At 46.6% G+C, this 26,075-nt stretch overlaps 1 protein-coding gene across 21 annotated transcripts in view; it reads right to left on the reverse strand.

The window, feature by feature from the left end:
- Positions 1 to 26,075, reverse strand: part of EFCAB6 (EF-hand calcium binding domain 6) — a 283,240-nt gene that overhangs the window by 82,888 nt on the left and 174,277 nt on the right. For all 21 annotated transcript variants that reach the window (XR_010155956.1, XR_010155963.1, XR_010155962.1 and 18 more), the window contains 4 exons: positions 21,229 to 21,343; positions 18,230 to 18,363; positions 12,581 to 12,813; positions 1,978 to 2,074 (listed from right to left, as the gene is read on the reverse strand). Coding sequence is in view for 11 of the 21 variants with exons in the window: in XM_016939334.4 (XP_016794823.3) it covers positions 1,978 to 2,074; positions 12,581 to 12,813; positions 18,230 to 18,363; positions 21,229 to 21,343 (579 nt within the window). In the remaining 10 variants the exon portion in view is untranslated. The remainder of the gene's footprint in view (positions 1 to 1,977; positions 2,075 to 12,580; positions 12,814 to 18,229; positions 18,364 to 21,228; positions 21,344 to 26,075) is intronic.

Consider the following 26,075-nt stretch of genomic DNA (forward strand, 5'->3'; position numbering starts at 1 on the left):
GTATAAATCTAATAAAATATTAGCCAGGAATGGTGGTATGCACCTGTTATCCCAGCTACTTGGGAGGCTGAGGTAGGAGGACCACTTGAAGCCAGGAATTCCAAACCAGCCTGGTCTTATTTGCAAGAGCTCTTATATGCAAGAGCTATATAATGAAAACTACAAAACTCTGACGAGAAATATTTAATGTTTGCAAAACCTAAATAGAGACATTCCATGTTTATGGATAGGAAGGCTCAATAGCATCAAATATAGGTTCAATTCAATCCAAATCACAATCCCAGCAAATTGTTTTGTAGAGATCCATAAACTTATTCTAGATGCAAAGACTCAGAATAGCCAACACAATACTGCAAAAAAAAAAAAAAAAAAAAAAAAAGAACAAACTTGGAGAACTGACACTACCTGATGGCCAAGATTTACTATAAGGCTACAGTAATCATGACCGTGGTACTGGTTAAAGAAAAGACAAGTAGACCAATGGAACACAATAGAGAGTCCAGAAACAGACCCACATAATCAACATACCCTTGACAAAGGGGCAAAGGCAACTCAATAAAGCAAAGACAGTCTTTTCAATAAATGGTGCTGGAACAACTGGACATCCACCTTTAAATAAATGAATCTAGACACACAGACCTTATACCCTCCACAAAAATTAACTCAAATGGATCACAAACCTAATTATAAAATACAAAACTATGAAACTCTTGTAAGATGGCATAAGAGAAAATTTAGATGACCTTGAGTTTGGCAGTGACTTGTTAGATACAATCCATGAAAGGTTCTAGTCCCGACCCTTTCCTTACCCTGAACCTAGAGGGCTGCTCTGAAAGTGGGCCACACAGAGCTCCAGTCTGTGGGATTGGTTGGTGTGGGCCAGCGCAGACAGTCCACTCCATAGAGTACACAATACAGACAGTTGACTCTATGGAGTTCACAGCACAGACAGTCCACTTTATGCAGCCCACAGCACAGACAGTCCACTCTGTAGAGTCCACAGTGCAGCAAGTCCTGCCTGTGGAGTCCACAGCACAGACAGTCTGCTTTATGGAGTCCACAGCACAGACAGTCCACTCTATGGAGTCCACAGCACAGACAGTCCACTCTATGGAGTCCACAGCACAGACAGTCCACTCTGTGCAGGACAGGAGGTTGGGTAGAGACAGTCCCTGGAGGTTAGCAGGACTTCAAAGACAAAATTTCACACTGGGCACAGGCCAAGAAAGAGCACACACAGAAAGAAAATGACCAAGTGAAACAAAGTGGAGGTATTTTTCAAAATAATGTGAAAATATTTCCATAATGCAGTTTAAAAAATACTTATTAGAGGGAAGCTATTGCATTCTTGTTGCATTATAAAGTGGTGATCTCCAGCCTAGATTTCAGGACAAACTCGGTTTTGCACATGCAGTTCTATTATCTTGTAGGTCTGGCTGTCATTGGCCCTGTTGGATTAGACAGCCCCATCTCAATACCATAATCACAGTTCACAGGATTGCACGTGGAGGGTATCCGCCCTGTAAATGTGCTTCTATAATTTTGGCAAGACAGGAAGAAACAGCTCTTTAAAATGTATGTTTATATTGTATAAAATTAAGTACAACAGCATCTTATATTTTTCATGTATTAGGTTGGTGCAAAAGTATTGCAGTTTTTCCGTTAAAGTAATGGCTAAAACTGCGATGACTTTTGCACCAACCAAATAAATTTTTAATTCATATCCAGCCTGAAGTAATGCCAGGAATTTTGGTCCATGTAACTCCAACAATTCCTTATCTTTCTAAACCTCACTTGACCTTGAATGTGAGAATTTAGTTTGAAAAAGTCTTTTAAGAATAGCAGGAGTCCTCACACCGGGTACACAGAGTTGTTTTCCCATCTTAGCGTCTGGATCTGAACAGCTTCATCATCCCAGTGATCTTGAAACACTGAAATAGATTTTCTTTCCTTTTAAGGAAATAATCATTTTCTTACCTTAGACAAGTCTGACCATCTGTTTTTTGCTTTGGTAACAAGATACTGATGAGCCTGCTCACAAGCTAGTTCTGAATCCGCAACCTTCTGTTTTGGTCTTAAAAGAAAAAAAATAATAAATAACTGTTTAAATTTAATGGGCTCATTAATCTCCCAAGGGGTTTCCCTATCCCCCCCTGTTTGTTTCAAGGATACCATTAAAGTCTGTTATTTCACATCTGGTTTAACTTAATTCTTAAAATACAGTCTTATTTCTCCAGCTGCATGTCAGGGAAGTCTTCTTAAATTTTGTAAGTCCTTGTTTATTTTCAGATAAATGCTATTCAACTTTTTTCTTTTCAGCACACAAAACAAACAGGGCTCATTTATTCTCAGAAGGGGGAAAACACAATATAACATTAAGTGTCTTGGGAGGAAAACAGCTAAAAACTTTTATTTCTGAATTTGCAAGTTGGAGAGATAATGGAGACTACAGGAAATGGTTGAGAAACATTGGGGGAACTTCTTAGTCTCAGCTCATTTTCCAAGGTGAGGCTTGTAGGATTTAAAGATAGGGCCGGGTGCAGTGGCTCACGCCTGTAATCCCAGCACTTTGGGAGGCCAAGGCGGGTGGATGACTTGAGGTCAGGACTTCGAGATCAGGCTGGCCACCATGGTGAAACCCCGTCTCTACTAAAAATACAAAAATTAGCTGGACGTGGTAGAAACGTGCCTGTAATCCCAGCTACTCAAGAGGCTGAGGCAGGAGCATTGCTTGAACCTGGGAGGCGGAGGTTGCAGTGAGCTGAGATCGTGCCATTGCACTCCAGCCTGGGGGAGAGCACGAGACTCCATCTCAAAAATAAATAAAAATGATCAAAATTCTATCATATTTACTCACAGGATGGACACTTAAAAAAGACCCTTTGCTCACAGGTCCCTGCTAGGCCACAGTAAAGCACAGTAAAGGCTGAGGCTGGAGGGGCTGGGATGCCCTAGATCTTTCCACGCACTAGAACAAATTAGGAATGGAGGAAAATGTGTAAAGTCCATGTGCACACCCACATTGGCACCTGGCCAGTGTAAACTGCAGTCACTGTGATTTTCCTTCTTCACCTGACTCCCGCTGCCCTTGACTGTGCTGTCTCTCTCCACTCTCTTCTGAGAGGTCATCTCTTCTGATGTCCCCAACTACAGCCTTGATGCTGCTTGCCCATAAGTCTGCACCACTGGTACTACAACCTCACCTGCTTTTCTGTGCCATCTTTCTCCAACTGCCTACCGGACTCTGCAGAATCATGGAATTTCGAGGGTGGAAAGGGATCCAAAGTTCAACCAGCCAATCCCCTATCACTACTTGACCATGCAAACTTTGGAAAATTGATGGAATTACGTTGCATTTTTACAATTTTTGCTTAAAAGGACTGTAAGTCCTAATGATGTCTATTTCCCTGCCTTCACTTTTAGACTCCTCCTAAATTCCACCTGCACCAGAGGACTCACCTGAACCTCCCCAAAGTGCTGTCAGAGAGCCCCTGAGGGGCATGTGCTATCTCAGCAAAGTCAGTAGATCCCAGTTGATCTCATGGTCTAAACACATATCCAAACAGCCCTATGCCCCCTGCTTTCCACACCCTGATTTCTTTTCTAGAATATAAGGCTTGATTATTTCCTTAGTTACCCATGAGCAAACCAATGAATCCTACTGATTTTCCATCCATTTTCCCCTTCCTCATTTTACATACTTGGCCCTCTCGAGAGATCAGGAGGTTTTCTGGTGGTTACTTAATTCCTCTCCTATTGCCCAGCTTGTTAAATCTTGACAATCAGTCAGATCCAGCCTTCCTTCCTATCAGTCAGCTCGTTAGTCACAGATACATAGGAATAGTCACTATGTGCTGCTCTAGGACCTGCAGACACAATGACTAGCAATGTGGACAGAGTCCACATTCCCAAGGAGCTTACACTGTGATGGAGAAACTTAGAACAAACACACAAGAAAAACAAGTGACTCGGCCGGGTACGGTGGCTCACGCCTGTAATCCCAGCACTTTGTGAGGCCGAGGTGGGCAGATCACGAGGTCAGGAGTTTGAGACCAGCCTGGCCAACATGGTGAAACCCCGTCTCTACTAAAAATACAAAAATCAGCTGGGTGTGGTGGTGCACGCCTATAATCCCAGCTACTTGGGAGACTGAGACAGGAGAATCACTGGAATCTGGGAGGCGGAGGTTGCAGTGAGCTGAGATTGTGCCACTGTACTCCAGCCTGGGTGACAGAGTGAGACTCCATCTCAAAAAAAAAAAAATCTCAAAAAAAAAAAGAACGAGACAGAGAGAAGGAAGGAAGGAAGGAAGGAAAGAAAGAAAGAAAGAAAGAAAGAAAGAAAGAAAGAAAGAAGGAAAGAAAGAGAAAGAGAAAGAGAAAGAAAGAAAAGTGACTCGGATAACTTCAGATACTGCATGGGACCAAGAATGATGGGGCAGGGGAGACTTCGTCAGGAAGACCAGGGAGTGGCTCTTTGACAGCCGCATGAAGACCTCAGGGAACACACTCCAGGCAGTATGAGGGTCTTGAGAGGTGCTTCCGGTCCCAGTTAAGATGGAGTAGGCACACTTCACCCTTTCTCTCCTTCTTATGACAACCCAAAATCCTACACAGAATACAAAACACAACTATCTGAGGTAAATAATAGAAGGCTGATGGAGGGAGAAATCAAAATTTGAAGAATGACAAAGTTATGAGTTTCATGGGGCTTTCCTCCCATGTTCCCAGCTTAAGAGTCAAGAGCAGTCCTAATTCTGGAACTGTGCAGCAGATGTGAACAGAAAAAGGTCCAAAAGAAAGGCTGACTTTCTGACCAAAGAGCTAGGATAGGATGGAGGGCCTCTTCGGGACAGAGTGGCAGGAATTCCTGTTTTTGTCTCTGTTTACTCTCCCAGCCCAATTCTGAGACTGCACTTTTGTAATGGTGCCAACGATAGCAGTGGCCAAAACGTTAAAATTTTCTCTAACCAGAAAAAATGGGAAAAAGGGCCCTGTGATTCAAGGAATATTGGGAAATCCATGTTAATTTTCTCTCTCTCTCTCTTTTTTTTTTTTCTTCTCTCACTAGGGCCCTGAAGGTGGCCCTCACCATGAGACATGCGGAGCAGCACAGATAGGCTAAAACCTAAGATTTTCTAGCCAGAAGACCCAGAAAAGTAGCCCTTGGGGGCTACAGAGTGTGGGGGAGATCATAGAGAAGAGAGAGCTAGAAGAAAGGACATCTGCGCAGGAAGTTCCAGGTTCATCTCTGATGTGTAAAGGTGTGGAACTGACCCCAAGCAGCATAGCAACCAGCTTTGAAAACATGATTACTGTTTAGTTAAGACTGACTTCTAGGTGGTGCACACGTGGGTTTCCCTGAAGAGCGCTGCAATGACTTTGAAAACAAAATTGACATTAAAACCACAGAAGGCACGTTAGGACTTGCAGTCTAAAACTAACTAGGCTGATTGCCTGCTAAAATAATGACCAAAAACAATCAACACACTACAGAGGATTTTAACAAAATCAGAGTGTCATAATAAAACACTTAAAATATCTAGGATACAGTCCAAAGTGATATAAAATACCAGAAAAATCTCCATAATGCTCAATGTAAAAGACAACAGACACCAACCCCAAGATTAACTAGATGTTGAAATTATCAGATTGTAAAGCAGCTATTATATTCATGAAGAGCAAACATACTTGAAAGAAAGAAGAAGGAAAAAGGAAATAACCAAAATACAGTAACTAAAATGACGTTTACTGGATTGGCTCAATGGCAAAATGGAATGACAGAGGAGTCAGCAAAGTTGAAAACTCACGAACAGAAATCTCTCAAACTGAACAAAAGAGAAAATAAAAATAACATAGTCTCAGAGATACAAAACCTGTGATACAAAACCAAAAGGTCTAAGCTTCATGTCATTGAGGTACCAAAAGGAGAAGAAAAAGATGGGTACAGAAAAAGCATTTTTAAAAATAATAGCTGAAAATGCCATAAATTTGGCATAAAACATAAATTTACAGATTTAAGAAGCTCAGTAAATCCAAAAATAGATAAACAAAGACAAAACAAACAAAAACCACCAAAAAACCCATGGTCAAACAAATCAAATCATAAATTATAATCAATTGTCTGAAAAACTAAAGATCAAAAAAATCATCTCTAAAGTAGCCTGAATGGTCTGGCGCAGTGGCTCATGCCTGTGATCCAAGCCCTTTGGGAGGCTGAGATGGGAGGATCGCTTGAACTCAGGAGTTCGAGACCAGCATGGGCAACATGGCAAGACCCTGTCTCTAGAAAAAATAAAAATTTAGGCATGATGGTGCTCACCTGTGATTGCAGCTACTTGGGAGGCTGAGGTGGATCACTTGGACCTGGGAGGTCAAGGTTGCAGTGAGCTGTGATCGCACCACCACGCTCCAGTCTGGGTGACAGAGTGAGAGACCTAGTTAAAAAAAGAAAAAAAAGAAAAGAAAAGAAGCCTGGGAAAAAAGGCATATTAAATATGAGAAAACGGAATACTTGCATACTTCTTGCCACAGATTATGGAGGCCAGAAGACCATGGAACAACATTTTTAAAGTGCTGAAACAAAAGGAATGTCAACCCCAAACTCTATATCCAGCAAAAATATCTTTCAAGAATAAAGAATAAATAAAGATATTATAAATTGAAGAAAACTAAGACAATTTGTCTCCAACAGACCTGCTCTAAAAGATGTCCTATAGGAAGTTCTTCAGGGGAAGAAGAATGATAGCTGAGAGAAACTTAGAATGTCAGAAAGAGAGGAATAGCAACAGAAATGGTAAATACCTAGGAAATTATAATACACAATTTTTTTCTCAGAGTTTCAAATACATGAAGCATAAATTAATAGTATTAGAAAAAGAAATAGACAAATTCAAAACTATTGCTGGAGACTTTAACACTCCTCTCTTAGTAACTGATAGAATAAGGAGACAGAAAATAAGAATATAGAAGGCCTGAACAACACTAATAACCAACTTGATCTGACATTTACAGAACACTCCACCCAACAGCACCAGAATACACATTCTTTTCAAGTATACACAGAATATTTACCAAGACAGACCATATCCAGGGTCATAAAACAAACCTTAACTAATTGAAAAGAATTAATATCACACAAGATATGTTCTCTGACCACAACAGAATTAAACTAGAATCAATAACAGAACAATATTTAAACACTATGCAATTTTTTTTTTTTTTTTTTTGAGACAGAGTCTCACTCTGTCACCCAGGCTGGAGTGCAGTGGTGCGATCTCGGCTCACTGCAACATCCACCTCCCAGGTTCAAGCAATTCTCCTGTCTCAGCCTCCTGAGTAGCTGAAATTACAGGCACCCATCACCACACCTGGCTGATTTATTTATTTATTTATTGTATCTTTAGTAGAGACGGGGTTTTGCCATGCTGACTAGGCTGGTCTTGAACTCCTGATCTCAAGTGATCTGCCCACCTCAGCCTCCCAAAGTGCTGGGATTACAGGCATGAGCCACTGTAGCTGGCCTGAACATGATGCAAATATTTTGAAATTAAACAACACACTTCTAAATAATCCATGGATCCAAGAGGAAGTCTTAAGGGAAATTAGAAAATAATTTGAAAATGAATAAAAATTAAAACTACAACATATCCAAATTTGTGAAATGCAGCTAAATCAGTGCCTACGGGGAAATACATTACATTAATGGCTTATATGAGAGAAAAAATGACTCACATAAAAACTATGAGTTTCCAATTTAAGAAATATAAAAGATAAACTGAATCCAAAACAAGCAGAAAGAAGGAAATAATAAAGACCAAAAATCAATAAAATTGAAATCAGAAAAATAGAGAAAAATCAATAAAAACAAAAGCTAGTTCTTTTAAAAGATCTGTGAAAGTGGGAAGCCTTAGCTGAATTGATGAAGAAGAAAGGAGAAAAGAGATCAACTATGAAAGTGATAAATGAAATAAGGAATCTCACTAAATACTTCACAGATACTTTAAAAAAATTAAAAGAACACCATGAACCATATTAATTCCATGAATTTGACAACCTTGATGACCAATATTTTGAAAGATGCAAATTAGCAAAACTCACTTGAGATGAAATAGAAACTCTGAATAATCCAATAACTATTAAATTAACTGGATTTATAGGTACAAGCCTTCCAACAAAGGACATTCCAGGACTTGATGATTTCACTGGTTAATTTAATGAAATATCTAAGGAAGAATAACCATTCCATACAATCCAGAAAATAGAATAGAAAGGAATACTCCCAGTTCATTTTATGAAGCTAGCAGTGCCATGATAACAAAATCAGGGCTGGTATTCATGACTTTTATTATTCTTAGATGTCTTACAAAATAAATCACTTATTTCCTTTATAAAATAAAGCTCATTCTGGCATGCAGTGGCTCACGTCTGTAATCCCAGCACTTCAGGAGGCCAAGGTGGGTGGACCACTTGAGGTCAGGAGTTCGATACCAGCCTGGCCAACATGGTGAAACCTTGTCTCTACTAAAAATACAAAAAATTAGCTGGGCATGGTGGCGTGCACCTGTAGTTCCAGTTACTTGGGAGTCTGAGGCAGGAGAATCGCTTGAACCTGGGAGGCGGAGGTTGCAGTGAGCTGAGATGGCACCATTGCACTCCAGCCCAGGTGACAAGAGCGAAACTCCATCTCAAAACAAACAAGCAAACAAAAACAAACAAACAAACTCATTCTATTTTGCAATTATTATCTGGATCCATTTGTTATGTGGTCTTAGTGATGTTGATTTTAATCTTACTATATCTAACCTAAATAATATATTATCCTAAATAATATTTCATTATTACTCTTCAACTCTTCCTAACTGTGCTAAAAAAGAGAGAGAGAGAGAGAGATAACAACAAGACCAAAATGATAGAATCACCTGGCAGGATGAGATAATGTTGAAATGAAACACCACTAGGACATCACCCTTCAGTTTTCTTGCGGCAGTGCCCAAAGTTCTACAGTATTTCTCAAGAATGTATAAAAGAAGACAATGACACCATGCTCGGGGTGTTGTGTTAGATTTCACTGAATGCAGCTGGAAATTCAGAATTCCTTCTTTATGCCCAAATGGCTAAGGCAAGAAAATTTGAGAAAGGAAGAGATTTCACAATGATGAGATGATTCAGAAGAGGAAGGCATAGAGACAGAACAGCACTCTAGATTCCAAAGATGATGGTGACACTGATCGTATCAGCTGAAGCGCTTGATGACTGAATGATATATTTCTAAGGATAAAAAAGGAAATTTGGTATTTTCATTCAGTTAGTCATCCAACAGGAAGGATCTGATCATGCGGTATTTGGTGATGGACTATCTAATTTTGCTAAAAGGACACATGAGAATATTCTTTCATCTTTTAAGATGTTTGTGCATTAAAATGTACTCCATGCAGGCTGTAAGTGGATAAATGGTCAAGGCAAGTGTGTTTTAAACAAGGACTGGAAGGGAATCGAAGAAGTAGAAAAAAAAGGAATAAGTCATTGGATCAGTCATTCTACTTGGTATTTATATACCTTAAAATGAAAATGTTTGGCAGTTATGAAGCAAACAAGAGAGTGTCCTCTTTTCAGCAAAGTTAGGAACTCTCAACGTTTTCCAAAGTATTGTGTTTTTATGATACAGGTGGAAAGTGAAGACCCAGAGAGCAGAGGGGCCCAACCAAGAGGGCAGGAAGACTTTTAGAAAGGAGTGGTATCCGGCCAGGCGCGGTGGCTCACGCCTGTAATCCCAGCACTTTGGGAGGCCAAGGTGGGCGTATCACGAGGTCAGGAGATCGAGACCATCCTGGCTAACATAGTGAAACCCCGTCTCTACTAAAAATACAAAAAAAAAAAAAAAATTAGCCGGGCATTGTGGTGGGTGCCTATAGTCCCAGCTACTTGGGAGGCTGAGGCAGGAGAATGGCGTGAACCTGGGAGATGGAGCTTGCAGTGAGCCGAGATTCCGCCACTGTACTCCAGTCTGGGTGACAGAGCGAGACTCCTTCTCAAAAAAAAAAAAAAAAAAAAAAAGAAAAAGAAAAAAGAAAAAGAAAGGGGTGGTATCCAGGTCTGCTTGGTGGTGGAGGTGGAACAGGGCAGGCTGTCCAGGCAGAGGAGGTGGCCCCTCCCAACAGACTCCTGAGCTCAAATCCCTGCCCCACTGCTCATTATCTGTGTCCTTATGGACATGTCACTAACTGTTCTCTGAGCCCGCACTCCTTCATCTGTGAAACCAGCTGGGAATGCCTCCTTTCAAGGCTGCTGGGGTATTAAAGGACATGTCTTCAGGAAACACAACACAGGGCATGGCCAGGGTGGGCTTAGCTTTCTGAAGCAGTGCTTTGGTTTGGGTCCACCAGACCCCGGGGACCAAGTCAGTTCTCACTGGGCTGCAGCCTCTCCTCCTTTGTGTCCATCTGCCACTCCAGGGTACAGAAGGATCTTTCTAAAGCACAGTGTAACTCCCTCACTCCATAGCATACGGCCTCCCCTGCCTACTGATAGAAGGTGACGTCCTTCACAGCCCGCCCTCCTGCCCTCCTGGCCTCCTCCCCAACCAGGCCCACCATGCAGGTGGATCCCACACATGCATCCTCTCCCCATTTCCCAAACGTGCTTAACACTCCCGCCTGCCTCTGTGATCTCGCAAATGCTCTTCCCTGGCCTGGAATGACCTTTCCTCTAGCCTGCACCTGGCAAACTCTTACTCAAACTTCAAGATCCAGCTCAAACGTCCCTCCTTTTCCTGAGCAACTCACGGGCGCCTCCCTCTGTTCCTGTGGCACTTGGGTCATCTATTTCGTACCTGTCTCATACTCGACCCTGAGCCCCTCAAAAGGAGCATCTGGGTCTTATTCACTGTTGTACCGTCTAGTCCTGGGACAATGTCTAGCATATAGTAGGCCCTTAGTAAATATTTGATGAATGAGTGTATACATACAAATAATAAGGTTGAGTCATCTGAATGGGAAAACTGCACTTTGCGGTTGAAATTTTCCATGTTCGTTCTGCAGAGAATGGAAAATGAACTTTCTCCAGAGAATTTTTTGGGAAGAATTTTGTTTGTTTGTTTGTTTTAATGTTAGGCAATCAAGTCTCATATTAAAGCTCCTGAGAACCTGAGCCGTTGGAAGCAGGTGTCCAACTTACATGTTAGATGATCATTTTGCTATCATCATTTTCTTTCTTGCTTGCTTTTTTATTTTTTTAGCATAGACAAAATAAAACCTATGCATTCAGGGAGAAAAATCAGCGTGCAAGATCAGAGGGCCTTCTGCAGCCTAGCCAAGTGTCACAACAGTCTGGCACAGTGGCTGTGGCTTCCAGGGGCTCCACTCTCAGGGAGCTGCCCTTGCCTAGGTAGATGCGATACCTGTCTAGAACCCCTGGGGACTGTGAGTGCCTCAAGGGCAAAACAGCATAGTGAGTGTCACTATGATGCTGTATCATCACATGGGAAGACACACCTCGGTACTAGCATAGCGCACAGCATTTCAGAATTACTCATGTAATAATAATTGGTCAAGGAGGAGATGACTTGCTACTTCATTCATGTCGGCTCTCGGCAGATCTCAGCAGGGAGCCGATGGGGACGGGTGATCCCCTGCTGCCACTGTTGGATGGGGTTGGATGGTAGCCCCATTGTGCCTTCAAGGAGTGTACGTGCTCCCTGGGAGAAGGCCAAGGAAACAGCACTGAGCCGGAGCTCAGCTGGACACTGAGATTCTCCTGGCTAAGAGTGACGCCATATGGGCTGGGCAGGGGCCTAGGGGGCAGCACTGCCCGGGGAGGGGCTGGAGGAGGTTCTTGCGTCTCCTAAGGCAGTTGGCACAGATAGCTTCTCAGTGCCCATCAATTACTACAGACGGTCTGCATTCCCCAAATTCACAGTCATCACCTAGCTTAACATTTGGAGGTGAAGAGGAGGTAGGAGGCATCAGTTCCCGAAGAAGAAGGCTACTGTGTTCACTTGACAAAGGTTTATTTGCACAGAGTTGGTGCACGGCCCTCTGCCTGCCCCTGCAGAGGACGGGCCCAGCCTTGGACAGAGGACAGGCTGTGCTCACAGGTCTCCCAAGCTTCAATTTTAAAAGACTGAGCAAAAAGCATATATTTTTGAACCCAGATTAATACATAGAAAAATAAGTATATGTATGTATGTGTGTGTATATATATGTATGTGTGTATATATATATTTTCATACACACATGAATATATATGTAAGTATATGTATAAGAAAGACACACACGTATATATGTATATATTTATATATGTGTGTCACACACACGTATGTAAGTATATGCATATGAAAAAAGACTGAAATGATACCCAGCAAAATATAAAAATGATGCTCACAGGTGGTAAGACCAGGGCTGTATTTTCTGGTTGTTCTACACTGAATGCATATTCCTTGTATGACTTTTTCTGAACCAAGAAAAAGAAAAAAATAATCACTCCATTCTTTGTATCCCTTTGCGGACGCCATGGAAATGCCGGACGTCACAGTGGCACGGGCCGGCATATATTAAAGACACAGACCCGTGCTGCCTTCTTACCTAATGAGTCTTTGAGGCGCTTCATCTGTTCTCCATGGTCTCTTCTCACACAAATTTTGAAATTCCCGAAAATTTAAAGTGACACTAAGTCTCAGGCCAAGAAGGCCAAGGAAGCGCTCAAACTCGTCGTCTTTGAGATTAAGCAGTAGATGCAGGAGCAGTCTGTGAAGGTCATGCATGTTGATTATGCCATCCCTGTCAGCATCTGTTTTAAAGAAGGCAGAGTAGGGGTCCTAAAAACAAAACACACACGTCAAAGCCCTTCCCCAAGAGCCCCGGACGGCCACACATGCACACCCCCACGTGTAGAGCCTCATCTCCACGCGAGGAGGGGCAGCTTGGCTGGGCCCCAACTATTGCTTTTAGAGACTTGGCTGTTCCAGGAATATCCTCGCCGTGCTTTGCTTTTCCCAAGAAATTACAAAGCTCTCCAGCTACCCAGGGGATATAAATGATCCTCTTTGAATGCAAAGAGTTCAGGGAAAGGAAAAAGCCACTTTTCTTTTCCTTCCACACTCTCGGTTTGTGGAGCTTGTACTTCTAGTCCAGGAAGGAAGGGAAGGAGAAAGTACTGGAGGTTCCTGCTGGCAATGTTTTCTATCACTTTCATAATGTGTGGCTGCTTCTGTCTACAGCCAAACAAATACTGCACTGAATCTCACACCAGGGAGCCACCTGAAGGCCAGGCCTCTGTTTCCATGACCGTGATAGAGATCGGCCGTGTCTGGGATCCACAAGCCTGCCACAACTGAAGGACTTCCACTCAGCCCATCGTGCTGGTTGGAGGGCACAGGGATTCCTATTTTGCAGATGAGGAAACAGAGGCTCAGGGTTCCCAGGGAATCCGTGACTAGAGACCCTGATGTGTGATGGAGCGTGCACTGTGCAGGAGGTGGCTCAGTGGCAAACCCCAGCTCTGCCACTTACTAGCAACGTGACCATGGGTGAGATAACCTTGTGATGCTTCTGTTTTCTCATCTGTAAAATGGGGACTATGACAGTCCCTGCGTCCTTGGGTTGTTTGTGAGGAGTGAATTTGCTAATGATGCAAAGTGCTTAGAACGAGCCTGGCTTTCCTGGCATTCTAAAATGCTGTTTGTTGCACTTGCCATTTGCCTAGGATCATACAGCAAGTGCAAGGCTCTGCCCGGGGCCAATGCCTATTTCCCACATGCACCTGCTTCCCGGGTCTCAGGCCTGAAAAGTTGATGTGGCCCCAAGCCACCTCGTTCCATCGGCACCTGACGCAGCCCCTCACCTAGGAGTTACCTGGCTGCTCTGGTGGCATTGCTCTTGTCCCCTCTTGTTACAGGCTCCTCCCACAGAGGTTACTTAGGATATCAAGCAAGACCTGCTGTGACTCAAGTGCCTCATGCAAGTGTGTGGGGATTTTGTGGAAAGCTCTCTCTGTATTCACTCATGTATTCATTCACCAAAAATTATTCAGTACCTAATATGTGCAATCGCCATGCTAAATACTGTGGAAATGAATTTAAAAGATGCCGCCCCTGCCTCTGGAAGACAATACAGTGTGGCAGGGAGGCTGATGTCTAACTCTGCCCGAGGGGGCCTCCTGGGGTGCAGGCCCATCTGTTTCTTGATGATTCCCTCTATACTGCCAGCCCCAAGCCGCCACCCCCCCACCCACAGCCTCACATCTCCAGTGGTCTGGGGGCATTTTCTCTGGGATGTCAAACTGAACATGGCCCAAATCAAACTCCTGACCTCCACCCCCTGTCCCCACCCTACTCCTCCTAAGTCTTCCCATCTCAGTAAGTGGAGCTCTTTCCTCCTGGTTGCTCAGACACAAACCTGGGAGCCCTTCTGAGCCCTCGCTTCCTTTCACACCCACATCCAGTCTGCCCACACATCCCGCTGGCTCTCCCTTCAGAGTGCATTAGCACTGGACCCCCTCTCCCAGGCGCACCACCTCGGCCCCCACCCAAGGTCGCTGGAGTCCTGCAGGAACCTCGTGATGGCTCCCAGCTGCCATCGTCGGCTCCGTGGCCTCTGCTCTGTGCAATCGCTCCCGAGCGATCCCTTACAGCTGACGTCATGCATGAGGCGCCTCTGCTCAACCCCCTTGACTCTCCTTCTCACTCAGAGTCCAAGGCCAAGGCCTGGCCGTGGCCCACAAGCCTGTCTACACCCCCATCCCACCCGTCCCCTCACTGTTCTCTGAACAGGCCGAGCCTGCTTCAGGGTATCGCAGGGAGCCCTCTCCAGTGTCCGCAGGGCTCACTCTGGCTCCTTCATGACTGTGTCTGAGTGTCCCCTCTCCAGAGAGGCACTTCCTGACTCCTCTGTACAATGGCACCAGCCCTGACTGGCCTCCCACGATCCTCTACTTTTCTCTTTGGCACATGTCACCACCTGATCTAGTAGAGGTTTCTGTGTCCACTGCACTTCCCCCTAGAACATAAGCATGAGTCTGGGCTCTGATCTATTCCCTGTTGCAGCTCCAGCTCTCCGAGCCATGCTCACCATAACGTCTGTGAGATGGGGCTGCTGGACATGAAGGAGCAGCATTTCCTAGGCACAAAGCACTCTGCTGGGTACACAGACACCATAACTGCAACGTGGCCCCTGACACCCAGGTCCTCACTGTCTATCTACTAGGGAAGCAAGACAGGAAGCAAATCACGGCAATCCAGCGTGATTACTGCAGGGACAGAGGTGTGAGGGCCAGGTGGGGCCAGCCTGGATTCTGGACTCCAGGGACAAGCTAGATGCTATGAGATCATACATGGCTAATCTTCACAAGTTTATAAACTAATCATTCCTCAAATCTCAGTCTTCAGCTTCCCCAATGTTAGTGCGTAGTACAGAGGCTTTGGAATCGAGCCGGTGTTATTTCAGTTCCTGACAGTGCCATGTACTAGAGGTGTGGCTTTGTGTCACTTTTTCCCCGTCTCTGACCCTCAGGGTATCCAGCATAACACGGGAACATTAAACCTACTTGACAGGGTGGTTGTGGGTGTCAGAACACACAAGGCCCTGTGTGTGGCCCTCCAGTTCGCTGCCCGGCATCAGGTGTGGTGTGTTCAATCAGCAAATACAAATCGGTCATGTGCATTGTGGCAGGCACTGTGGCAGCCCCTTGGGTTACTGTGGTGAATGATGTAGAAATGGCTCGGGGCTCACTGTTGAATCTAACTGCAGCACCCTGTGGGCTGTGTGCTGTGAGGGACGTGAGGAGAGAGGGGAATGTGCAGTGGCAACCTCTCAGCTGATGTGAAAGGCTTCAGAAGGACAGAAGCTTGGGGAGGAGTTCACTGGTCAAAGGGGAGGCACCATCCAAGCAAAGGAACAGAATGTGCAAAGGCAGGAAAGGGTGAGGGGGTGAGGGGTCTTGTGGGCCGGCCAGGCGGGAGCAGGATGTATCCTGAGAGCACAGTGGGCACTCCGGTCAGAGATGCACATGGATGAGACAATCCTGCGAGGGCCAGGAGTCCAAGACGAATTGTGAAGTGCAAAGTGAAGTTGCAGAGAACTGAGTGTACTGTGACCCTATTTGTGGGTTGACAGGTTAATCCTATTTGTTTCTAAAAGATATATGAGGCCAGGGACAGTGGCTCATGCCTGTCATCCCAGCACTTTGGGAGGCTGAGGTCGGAGGATCGCTTGAGCCCAGGAGTCTGAGACCAGCCTGGGCAACATAGCAAGACTTCGTCTCTACCAAAAAAATTCAAAAAAAGTGACTGTAGCATCCCATTAAAAAATTGAGACCCGTGCTTTGTCCACTTTGCGTATACCTGCAGGGACACAAGCCAAGTCCTCACAAGCCCCGGACATAACCCGCATCCAGTCTGTCTCACATAAAAACTGGCAATTAGGGGTTCACTCCTCTGTTTCACCCACTAGTTGATAAATTCTCTGGCGGGATAGAGTGGGTGTCGGTGATGGTCTGTTGAATGAATTCATTATTTAAAATAGAGATTTCTTTGGAAAACACAGGATATATGTTGGCTGTAGCCAAGCTTCACTGATCGTAAAGATAGGAAAGCAACGATGTAGCATGGAGCTGGGCTTCCCACGGCCTCCACTGGGAGACGCGAGGAGTATGTGAGGAAGAGAGGAGAGAGTCTGAGAGAGGGAACGGGGAGGGGCCTGCATTGCAATGGGCAAGGTGCAGTGAGGCAGCTGCCAGGCCTCTACAGTTAGGGTGCCCGTGGAGGCCCTGCCGACCAGCACAGAAGGGAGTCTGCTCCTGGAGCCTTTGCCTCCGTTCTGCTCTCTCTCCCTGCAGGGGCCGCTGCCTCCCACCCAGCCCGGCTCTCCTTTGGAGGACCAGGCACTCCCCACTTAAATGACCCCTGCCTCCTCCACGCTGGAGCCCACAGGCCAGTGGTTCCCAGAGTGCTCCTCTTGGCTGGCCACTTAGCCTGGATGAGATCATTAGGACCAATCCTTCTCCATGTATGCATATGGCGATCATATTTTTTCAAACCAAAAATTAGGATGCACATTCTGAAAACTGGAGAGAATGTTCAAAATCTGAGCCCTGCTAGAAAGTCTAAGCTGGACTGATGCCATAAATGCATGGGCATGTGGAAACGGGAGCCTGGTAACCAAAATGAATCTCCAGGGGTGATCAGTCTGGGGAGGTGCCTCAGAGCACAGGAAATGGGGTGTTGCCCTCCCCACAGCCCCCCAGGCTGCTCTGATACCCAGTCTCTCGCCCGTCCCTTCCCTTCTGGACTTCACCCATCTCCATTCTGCCTCTGGATGTGTTCCCTCCACCCACGGGGTGAGGACGCAGTCTAACTCCCTGATACCCTCGGCCCTGTCTCGGGGTTCGCCTTATTGACTTGATCGCCCTAACTTTCTTCACCCTCTTTTACTTCTCATCACAAAAAGAGCTCAGATCATCTTGTACCGGCCTCTATGTTTGAATGGCTGCCGTCTACTTCTGTTTTGTCTGTTACAACTTGCACGTGGCACGCACACCTCCACCACGACAAGCCACATGCTTTTCCCCAGAGCCCATGCCTCATCTGTCCCGGCCTGGCTCAGGCTGCCTCATCTATGGCTCCCTCCTTTCCTGGCCAGCCCATGCTTAGGCCTTACGATTCAGTGTGGGGGCCACCTCCTCCAGGGAGTCCTCCTTAAAGGGATCTTTTCCTTGTGCCTCCAGAGGATGCTCCAGTTCCTTCGACAACAGCCAATCATTATGAATATGACTTGTCTGTTTACCATCTGTGTCTGGGATTAGACTGAGCTCCCTGGGGTGGGGCTGGTAGCTTTCATCCCCAGCATTTAGCACAGATTCTAGCACATAGTAAGTGTATAACACTTGTTTGGTGGGTGAATGGATGAGGGAATCAATGAGGGAATGGATGAACGGGTTTCAAAGTCACTGTACCGTGGGTTGTCATGCTTCTTCTCCACCAACATCCACCTCTTTGTCAAAAGGGTCTCCTTAGCCTTCTGCCAGCAAAGTGTCCACGGGGGTCCCTCAGGGAGGGAGGAAGCCCCATCCTCCCCACATGCCTCTCCCTGACCAATGCTGGGTCTGCAGAGGGAAACGCTCTGTGTCCCTCGGGCTGACTGGGACATGACCTACACCAGGACTCACACCCACTTGGGCTGCGTGGTTGGGAGCAGGGGAGGCCTAGAGAAGCCCAGCGCCAGACAGTCACGGTTTACCCGGAATGACTCCTTCAGCCTCCTGGGGAAAAGCTTCAGGCATTCTTCTGCGGTGATAAAGTGGCTGTTCACGTAACTTTTTGAAGGAGTTGGAGGCTGCGGCGGAGTGGTTTCCGGCCCTCTCATTGGAGGATCTGGAACAATTACAAAGATCAGGGTTTCCATTAGTGCCCATCAGCTTCATTCCTTCTTCTTCTTTTTTTTTTTTTTGAGACGGAGTCTCGCTCTTGTTGCCCAGGCTGGAGTGCAGTGGTGCAATCTCAGCTCACTGCAACCTCCGCCTCCTGGGTTCAAGCGAGTCTCCTGCCTCAGCCTCCTGAGTAGCTGGGATTATAGGTGTCTGCCATCACGCCTGGCTAATTTTTGTACTTTTGGTACAGACAGGGTTTCATCATGTTGGCCAGGCTGGTCTCAAACTCCTGATCTCAGGTGATCCGCCCGCCTCAGCCTCCCAAAGTGCTGGGATTATAGGCGTGAGTCACCACACCCGGCCCACTGGCTTCATTTCTACATCAACACTTTATCTCTGCCTGTCCCGAATCCTGTTAAAACCCCATACAGTACCCTCCTGTGAGTTGAACACAGCATTGATTTTCTTACTATCTAGTTTCTTTTCCTTCAGTTTCTCAGACACTTTCCTCCTCTTCCAGGAGGAACCATGCTGCAGACTGTGGGGCCTCCTTTCACCCTCACAGACTGCACTTGGCACCCTGTTTACTTGTCCTGTGTCTCTTGTTCATCTCCCAATTCCCAGAGGAGGAGAATGAGAATTCCTGCCTCTTTTTTGTTTCCTGGAATCATGTCCTAAAGACAAGAATATAGAATTCATTCAACATCCATTAGTTCAGTGGCTATTTCCTGACTGCGTATCTGTTAAGTAAGATGCTGAGGGCTTCATCTATTTTTTGGTCCTTCCAGCAACGCTCAGGAGAAGGTCCTCGTGTTTGTTTACACACAAGAAAACCTATCATCCCATGCACTTTACCTAGGGGGTGGTGAGGCTCAGGGGTCCCCGGCTCGCCTGGGAGGTGGAGCTCATGGACAGCACAGCTGAATCCAGGCTGTCTGATACTAAGACCCGTTGGTTCCCTACTGCCCATGCCCTCTCGCTCCCCTAAAATTAAGGAAGGAAGTGTAACCTCTCCTTAAAAACTCCATGTCGGCCAGGCACGTTGGCTCACGCCTGTAATCCCAGCACTTTGGGAGGCCAAGGTGGGCGGATCACAAGGTCAAGAGATCGAGACCATCCTGGCCAACATGGTGAAACCCCATCTCTACTAAAAATACAAAAATTAGCTGGGTGTGGTGGTGCACGCCTGTAGCCCCAGCTACTTGGGAGGCTGAGGCAGGAGAATCACTTGAACCCAGGAGGCCGAGGTTGCAGTGAGCTGAGATCATGCCACTGCACTCCAGCCTGGTGACAGAGTGAGACTCCATCTCAAAAATCAAAAACAGGAACAAAAACAAACAAACAAACAAACAAAAAACTTCCATGTCTACCCCGTTTCCATTAGGCTGGGGTCATCTGAGTGTGACCTTGTGTCAAAGCCAGGCTACACACCAGGGACTTGGTTCCAGACGTGGTTCTCTGCACCTGTTGCTCCTGCACCCTCCCCACGGTGTGGTGGGCAGATGGACGGGGGACAGGGCGCCCCAAGCTCGTGGGCATCCTCTGCCCCTCTTGAGCCTGGCTTCTGCCTCACCTGCCTCACTGCAGACACTGCAAGTGGCCTCCCTCTGGTTCCTTACTGCCTGGCAGATAAACACCCCCACCCCACCGCCTGACCCCTCTGCCACATCCCCCTGACCCCTAGCAGGGGCCACACAGGGCCTCACTCTCCACTTTGCTAGAATCTTCATGTGTGAGAACGCAGCTTAGAGGGGCAAGGAGGAGACGGGCAGGGAGAGGAGAAGCAGGAAGTGAGGGGAGGAGAACACAGGCAGCCAGGAAGCTGGGAGCAGGTGACAGAGACGGAGTCCAGTTCCAGCTGTGACGGCCTCGCCAGCACTGGGACGTGGGGCAAGTGACCTATGCACCCTGGGCCCCAATTTCCTTACCTGAAAAATGAATACACCTGGCAGGTGGGACACACTCACTAAAATGCAGGTGAGTTCCTTCTCCTTCTTATTTTCCTTAAAAAATATCAAAACATCTACCCAGGGACGGTGCTGAAATTCTAAAACGCTCTGGCTTCTCATGATGCCATTTTTCAGGAGTGTGGGACCTCTCTAAGGGGTGGCAAATGACAGTCTGACAAGGCTAGGGGGACCTTGGCAAGGATCCAGCCTGAGTCTCTGGGAAACTCACCACCTCACACGGTCATCTCCAGATCCAAGGCTGGGAAAATGAAAAATGAACGGGGCTCCTGCATTCCGCCCTGCCAGCCTGCAGGGTATTTGCAGCAAAAGAGAAGAGTATTCCATTGAGATATCTGTGTGATTTCTGCAGCTTCTCTAGAGGGCTTGTTTGTCCACCAAAATGTCTTTGGTGTGTGAGAAAGCAGCATCACTGAGTGGAAAGGCGGCCCCAGGACACTGCACAAAGATGGGTTTCCTAACATCGGGTGGGGGGCGGGGCTGGGGGCGGGGCTGGGTGGCCTTTTAGAATCTCTGCATCCTTCTCTGTCCACAGGGAGGAATAATATTCGTGTTGCCTGTGTGTGGTATTGTTAACTACAGATAACCAGCAACTACATTAGGGGAAAATCTTAAAGGCCGTGAGGTGTGATTGAAGAAACAGGCTTTGGGGCACAAACTTTCTAAACCATTTGTGTTCTGAGTTTGTAGAAGACTCTTTCAGGCAAAGTTCTGCACTCACAGTTCTGAATATGGTCAGATAAAATGAAATAAAAATGGTTGTTTGCAGCCCCGGAAGACACCTCGTTTCAACATCTCAGCTTGTGCTACTTCAACCCGAGTGGCCTGGTGGCACTGCTAGCAAAGACATGCAGTGTCACCCAGGACGCATCCCACAGGGTGTGGACTTGGCCATTAGCTACCTTCAAATCCTGCTGAAAAATCAAGATAGCTCATCCCTTCCTTCTCGAAGCCTATTTTAGTGGTCAGCAGGGCATACTGATCATCGTCCATGGGCATCCCAGTGTCTTCCAGTACCTGACGAGGGAGACAGGGGAGGGTGGAGAGGCGTTAGGTGGTCCGCGAGTCACTACTCCCAGAGCACCTCCTGCCCCTGTGCTGGCTCACAGCAGGGCTCATGATTGTTATTTGTCTGACCCCACCCACAGGCTGCCAGGGGGTGGGACCGAGTCTCCTGTGTCCCTGGGCCTTGCACAAGGCTTGTGTTTGTTGGGTGAGTGAGTGAACGAAGGGACAAGTGGCACAGTTGGCATGGTGCTCAGGCCCACAGGTGCCACTGCAGACTTTTCCAAGCTGTGCCATCCAAGATACCCAAAGCCACACTTGTCACTGCCATGGCTTTAGAGTCTCATACATTAGGTTTATGTTCACATAGATTCAAGAAAACAAAATAAAGCAAGCAAGGTAGTTTGAGGAGGGAAAACTGAAGTTTTCATTCAAGTTTCATTATGCTCCCAGTTTACATGAAAAGCGGCTGTGTTTTTTTAAATGGGGGTGGCCATCCATGAATGCTCTTTTTTCTTCTCCATATGCTAGTCCACTTGCTGAAAGTTATCCCTGATTCCTTCCCTCCAAACACATGACCTACTGTTTCAGTTTTGGGTATGTTGGGGGCAGAGGGAGCACCCAAGAAAACACTCTTCCCTGCCTTGCAAATACTGAAGTGGAATCGTCTCGATGACATCTCCCTAGGAATTACAGAAAAGATGATGCCCTTTGGCCAAAAACCCAGACAGAGCTGCCTGCGTGGATGTGAGCCACCCACAGAAGGGATGCTGGGTGGATAGAGGCAGATGGAAGGCACCACCTCTGCTGATCTCAGAGTATTCACAATCCAAATGGGAAAACATGGGTTTTCCTTCAGAAAAGAACACAGAATCACAGTTCTAAATGCATCTATGGGCCAAGGGGCCAAAGACGTCCAGGATGACCAATCCCACCCGGAACAGGGGACGGAAGGCTTTCTAGGAGAACTGGGTTTGCCGATGGGTTGTGAAGAAAGTGTGTTGAGGGGTGAGGAATACACAGGTTATCATCAACAAAGTCAACAGATGTCACCAGAAGCCAGAGTAAGTTCCAGGTGGTGGAGCAGTGCAGCGGTGCTCGCTGCATTCAGCGGAAGAGGCGGCTGGGGAGGGAACGGAGGGACCAGGTGAGGCCGTGCTGCAGTGTCGCTCTCATCATGGTCACTGCGCAGCACCCCTTAGTGCCCGTGTGTGCCAGGCACTGTGCGGAGCTCTGTACAGGCTCCACACGGATCTCATTTAATCCTCAGCAGAAGCCTCAAGAAAGGCACTCTTTCTAACCTCATTTTAATGCTGTGCAAACTGAGTCTTAGGGAGTTTGGGTCACTTTTCTTAGACATATGAATAGAAAGTGGCAGACCTGGGGTTCAAACCCAGTTCTTTTCTTTTCTTTTTTCTTTTTTTTTTTTGAGACAGAGTCTCACTCTGTCACCCAGGCTGGAGTGCAATGGTGCTACCTAGGTGCACTGTAACCTCTGCCTCCCGGGCTCAAGTGATTCTCCTGCCTCAGCCTCCCGAGTAGCTGGGACTACAGGCACCTGCCACCACGCCCAGCTAATTTTTTGTATTTTTAGTAGAGACGGGGTTTCACCACGTTAGCCAGGATGGTCTCGATCTCCTGACCTCGTGATCCGCCTGCCTCAGCCTCCCAAAATGCTGAGACATGAGCCACCACACCCGTCCTCAAACCTCATTCTTCTTATTAACCACTGTGATGAGATCTACTGTTGGAGTAAGGTCACAGGGGCCTGGACAAAGAAGAGAGGAGATGAAAATGGACAGGAAATGGCCCAGGGGGAGCGGCAAGCAGCTCTGCCATGGAGCCCTGGTGTCTTCCATGTATCCAAAGAGGCCACATAGGCAAAGGCCAGTCTGAGCCTTTGTGGAGCCTGAAAGGATGGGAGGCCTCTAAGGAGCTGCCCTGAGCCCACCTCCCACCTGCCTCCCTATCTCCCCAGTAAGGCTGTCAGGAGACGGTTTCTCCTGCCTCCAGGTTCTGATAGGGTGAGGGGCTTTCTGCCCGGCCCCTCACACTAGAGCTGTAGAAGGGAAGCCTCTTGGCTGCAGTCTGGACGTGGCTCTTGGCAACAGGGCACTCCACACCTTGTGGCGCAGTCATCAGCTTCCTTTGTTTTGGTGTCATCCTTTTTGGTATTCGGGAAGAGGACCAGGGAGCTGGCCCCTGTGGCTTATTCTCCCTTTCACTGTCTATGTAAATAACAGACAGTCTGATTGTGAAAGTGTGCGCTGTATCTACGCTGGTCCAATCAGTCAGGCCTGGCCTTGGCTTCCTGCGTGTGGAGGTTAACAGTAAACAGGCTGTGTGTGGCTGGTGCCGGGCTAGCAGGTGAGAAAAAAGGGAAGGGATGGAAGTGTTGTAGTGCTGCCCAGGGAGACCGAGGCTGGTGGCAACGCAGGAGTACAAGGCTATCCCCAGGGCCTGCCTGTGGAATTCGGCAGGAAGCACGTGACTGGGAATGCTGAGAGTTCTGTGCCATCTGCACATGGTCCCCGGCCCAGCTCTGCAGAGGAGCCTGTCCCAGCACAGGATGGCACTGGTGTTCAGGTAGAAAGCCGTGGCCCCCGCAGAAGCACACACAGCCGCGGTGAGCCTCTGGTTGCTTGCTTTGAAAAAAACTTTATATTTTGAAAACAATTGCACATGAATTATTCATGGCAAACTCTTCTTGCTCAGTTCTTTCACAAAACCATATGTAGTGGATCGTAAGGAAATGTCTGCAGGCAAATGTTCCCCAGCCTAGAGGGCTGTGAGGTGCCAGGGAGATTCGTACTATCCCCCAGGCCCTCAGCAGCCTGTCCAGCGGTTGCAGGAGCGTAATCCCCAGGGGCACAGAGCACCGGAGCACCGCAGAGAACACAAACGCTGCAAGTGCCATTCCCAGAAGAGGCTCAGGGCAGGCCACAGATGCGAAGGCCTCTGATGCCTCTTCCGAGGCTCCCCTTGCACCACTTTCATTTCTAAGATGAACACAGCAGCAAATCAACCAGATTTATCATGACCCTTGGAGGCGACATACAATAAGAAGGAAGGCTCACCAGCAAAGTTTATAAAACAGATTTAAATGTTTAACCATTCAAGTCATTTCCTTTGGTCTTTTCTAGGAGGCATTCCCCTAAGAAAGTTGCTCAAAGACTGACAAACTATGGTCGGGCATGTGTTGATTTACCAGATAGTCGTCACTCCGGCCATCCCTTAGATTGTAGACCGACTCTTCCCCAGGAGGTCACAACATTTCAGGGAACCGTTGCTGGGCCCTCTCTGTGAAGGAAGACGCCCTGAGAGCGTGCCCAATGATGAAAGTGAGGACTCAGCCTTTCTAAACGCAACCCCTGCACAACATCCTGTGAGAGAAGCAGCCACCAGTTTGTGTGTGTGACACTTGTTTGCTATGTCTCTTTGCAGCACTTTTTTGGTGGTTTCTATGTGATTACACTATACATTCTGAACTTTTCACAGTCTATTTAGACTTAATATTATGCCACTTTACATAGAATGTAGAAACCTTGCAACCTTATAGAGGTCTCCTGCACCCTGTTCTTTTTTTTTTTTGAGACGGAGTTTCGCTCTTGTTGCCCAGGCTGGAGTGCAATGGTGTGATCTCGGCTCACCGCAACCTCTGCCTCCCGGGTTCAAGCTATTCTCCTGCCTCAGCCTCCCGAGTAGCTGGGATTACAGACATGTGCCACCATGTCCGGCTAATTTTATATTTTTAGTAGAGATGGGGTTTCTCCATGTTGATCAGGCTGGTCTCAAACTCCTGACCTCAGGTGATCCGCCCACCTCGGCCTCCCAAAGTGCTGGGGTTGTCCTGCACCCTGTTCTGGTATAGTTGACATTTGTTTCACATCTACATATGTTATAAATCCCACAAGACAATGCCATGGTTTTTGTTTTGAATATTCCTATGCGGTTTTTAAATGAAGAAAAATAACAGCCTTCTATATTTAATCAGCGATTTACCATTTCTAATGTTCTTTGTTCTGTCATGGACAGCCAAGTCTTCCTAGTATCAAATTCCTTCATCCTGAGAACTTCTTTTAGCCTTGCTTGTAGCAAAGATCCACTTGCAATGAATTATCTTAGCTCTTGTTTTGTTCAGTTTGAAATCATCACCTTCATTCTTAAAGGAGACTTTGGCTGGGTATAAAATTCTGGGTTGGGAGGTTTACGTTTGGTTTTGCTTTTGCTTTTTTCCTTTTTCCTTTCCATATGTTACTGTTCCACTATCTTCTCACCTCCTCCATTGTTTCTGGTGCGAGGCCAATGGTAATTTAAAATGTTGTTTCCCTGTTTGTAATGTGTCATTTTTCTCATGCTGCTTTTAAGATTTCTGTCTTTGATGTTGCTTTTCAGCAGTTTGTCTGTTATTTTCTTTGTAATATCCTACTTGGGGTTTTCTGAGCTTCTGGAATCTATATTAGGGCCTTTCACCAAAATTGGGAAATTTTAGCCATTATTTCTTCACATATATCCTCTTCCCTAGTCCCTGTCTTTTTTCCTTTTGTGATTTCAATTACACCTATGTTAGACCTTTTGATATTGTTCATATGATTGTGAGACACTATTCTCTCTTTCTCTCTCTTTTAAAAAATTTTTCTCTCTCCTCTTCAGTTTGTATAACTATTAATCTATCCTCGGGCTCATTGACTTCTGTCATCTTCATTCTGTGGTTGAGCTGTGTGGTGAATTTTTTGTTTCAGAT

The sequence above is a fragment of the Pan troglodytes genome, chromosome 23 (genome assembly GCF_028858775.2).
Source record: "Pan troglodytes isolate AG18354 chromosome 23, NHGRI_mPanTro3-v2.0_pri, whole genome shotgun sequence".
NCBI classification, from domain to species: domain Eukaryota; kingdom Metazoa; phylum Chordata; class Mammalia; order Primates; family Hominidae; genus Pan; species Pan troglodytes.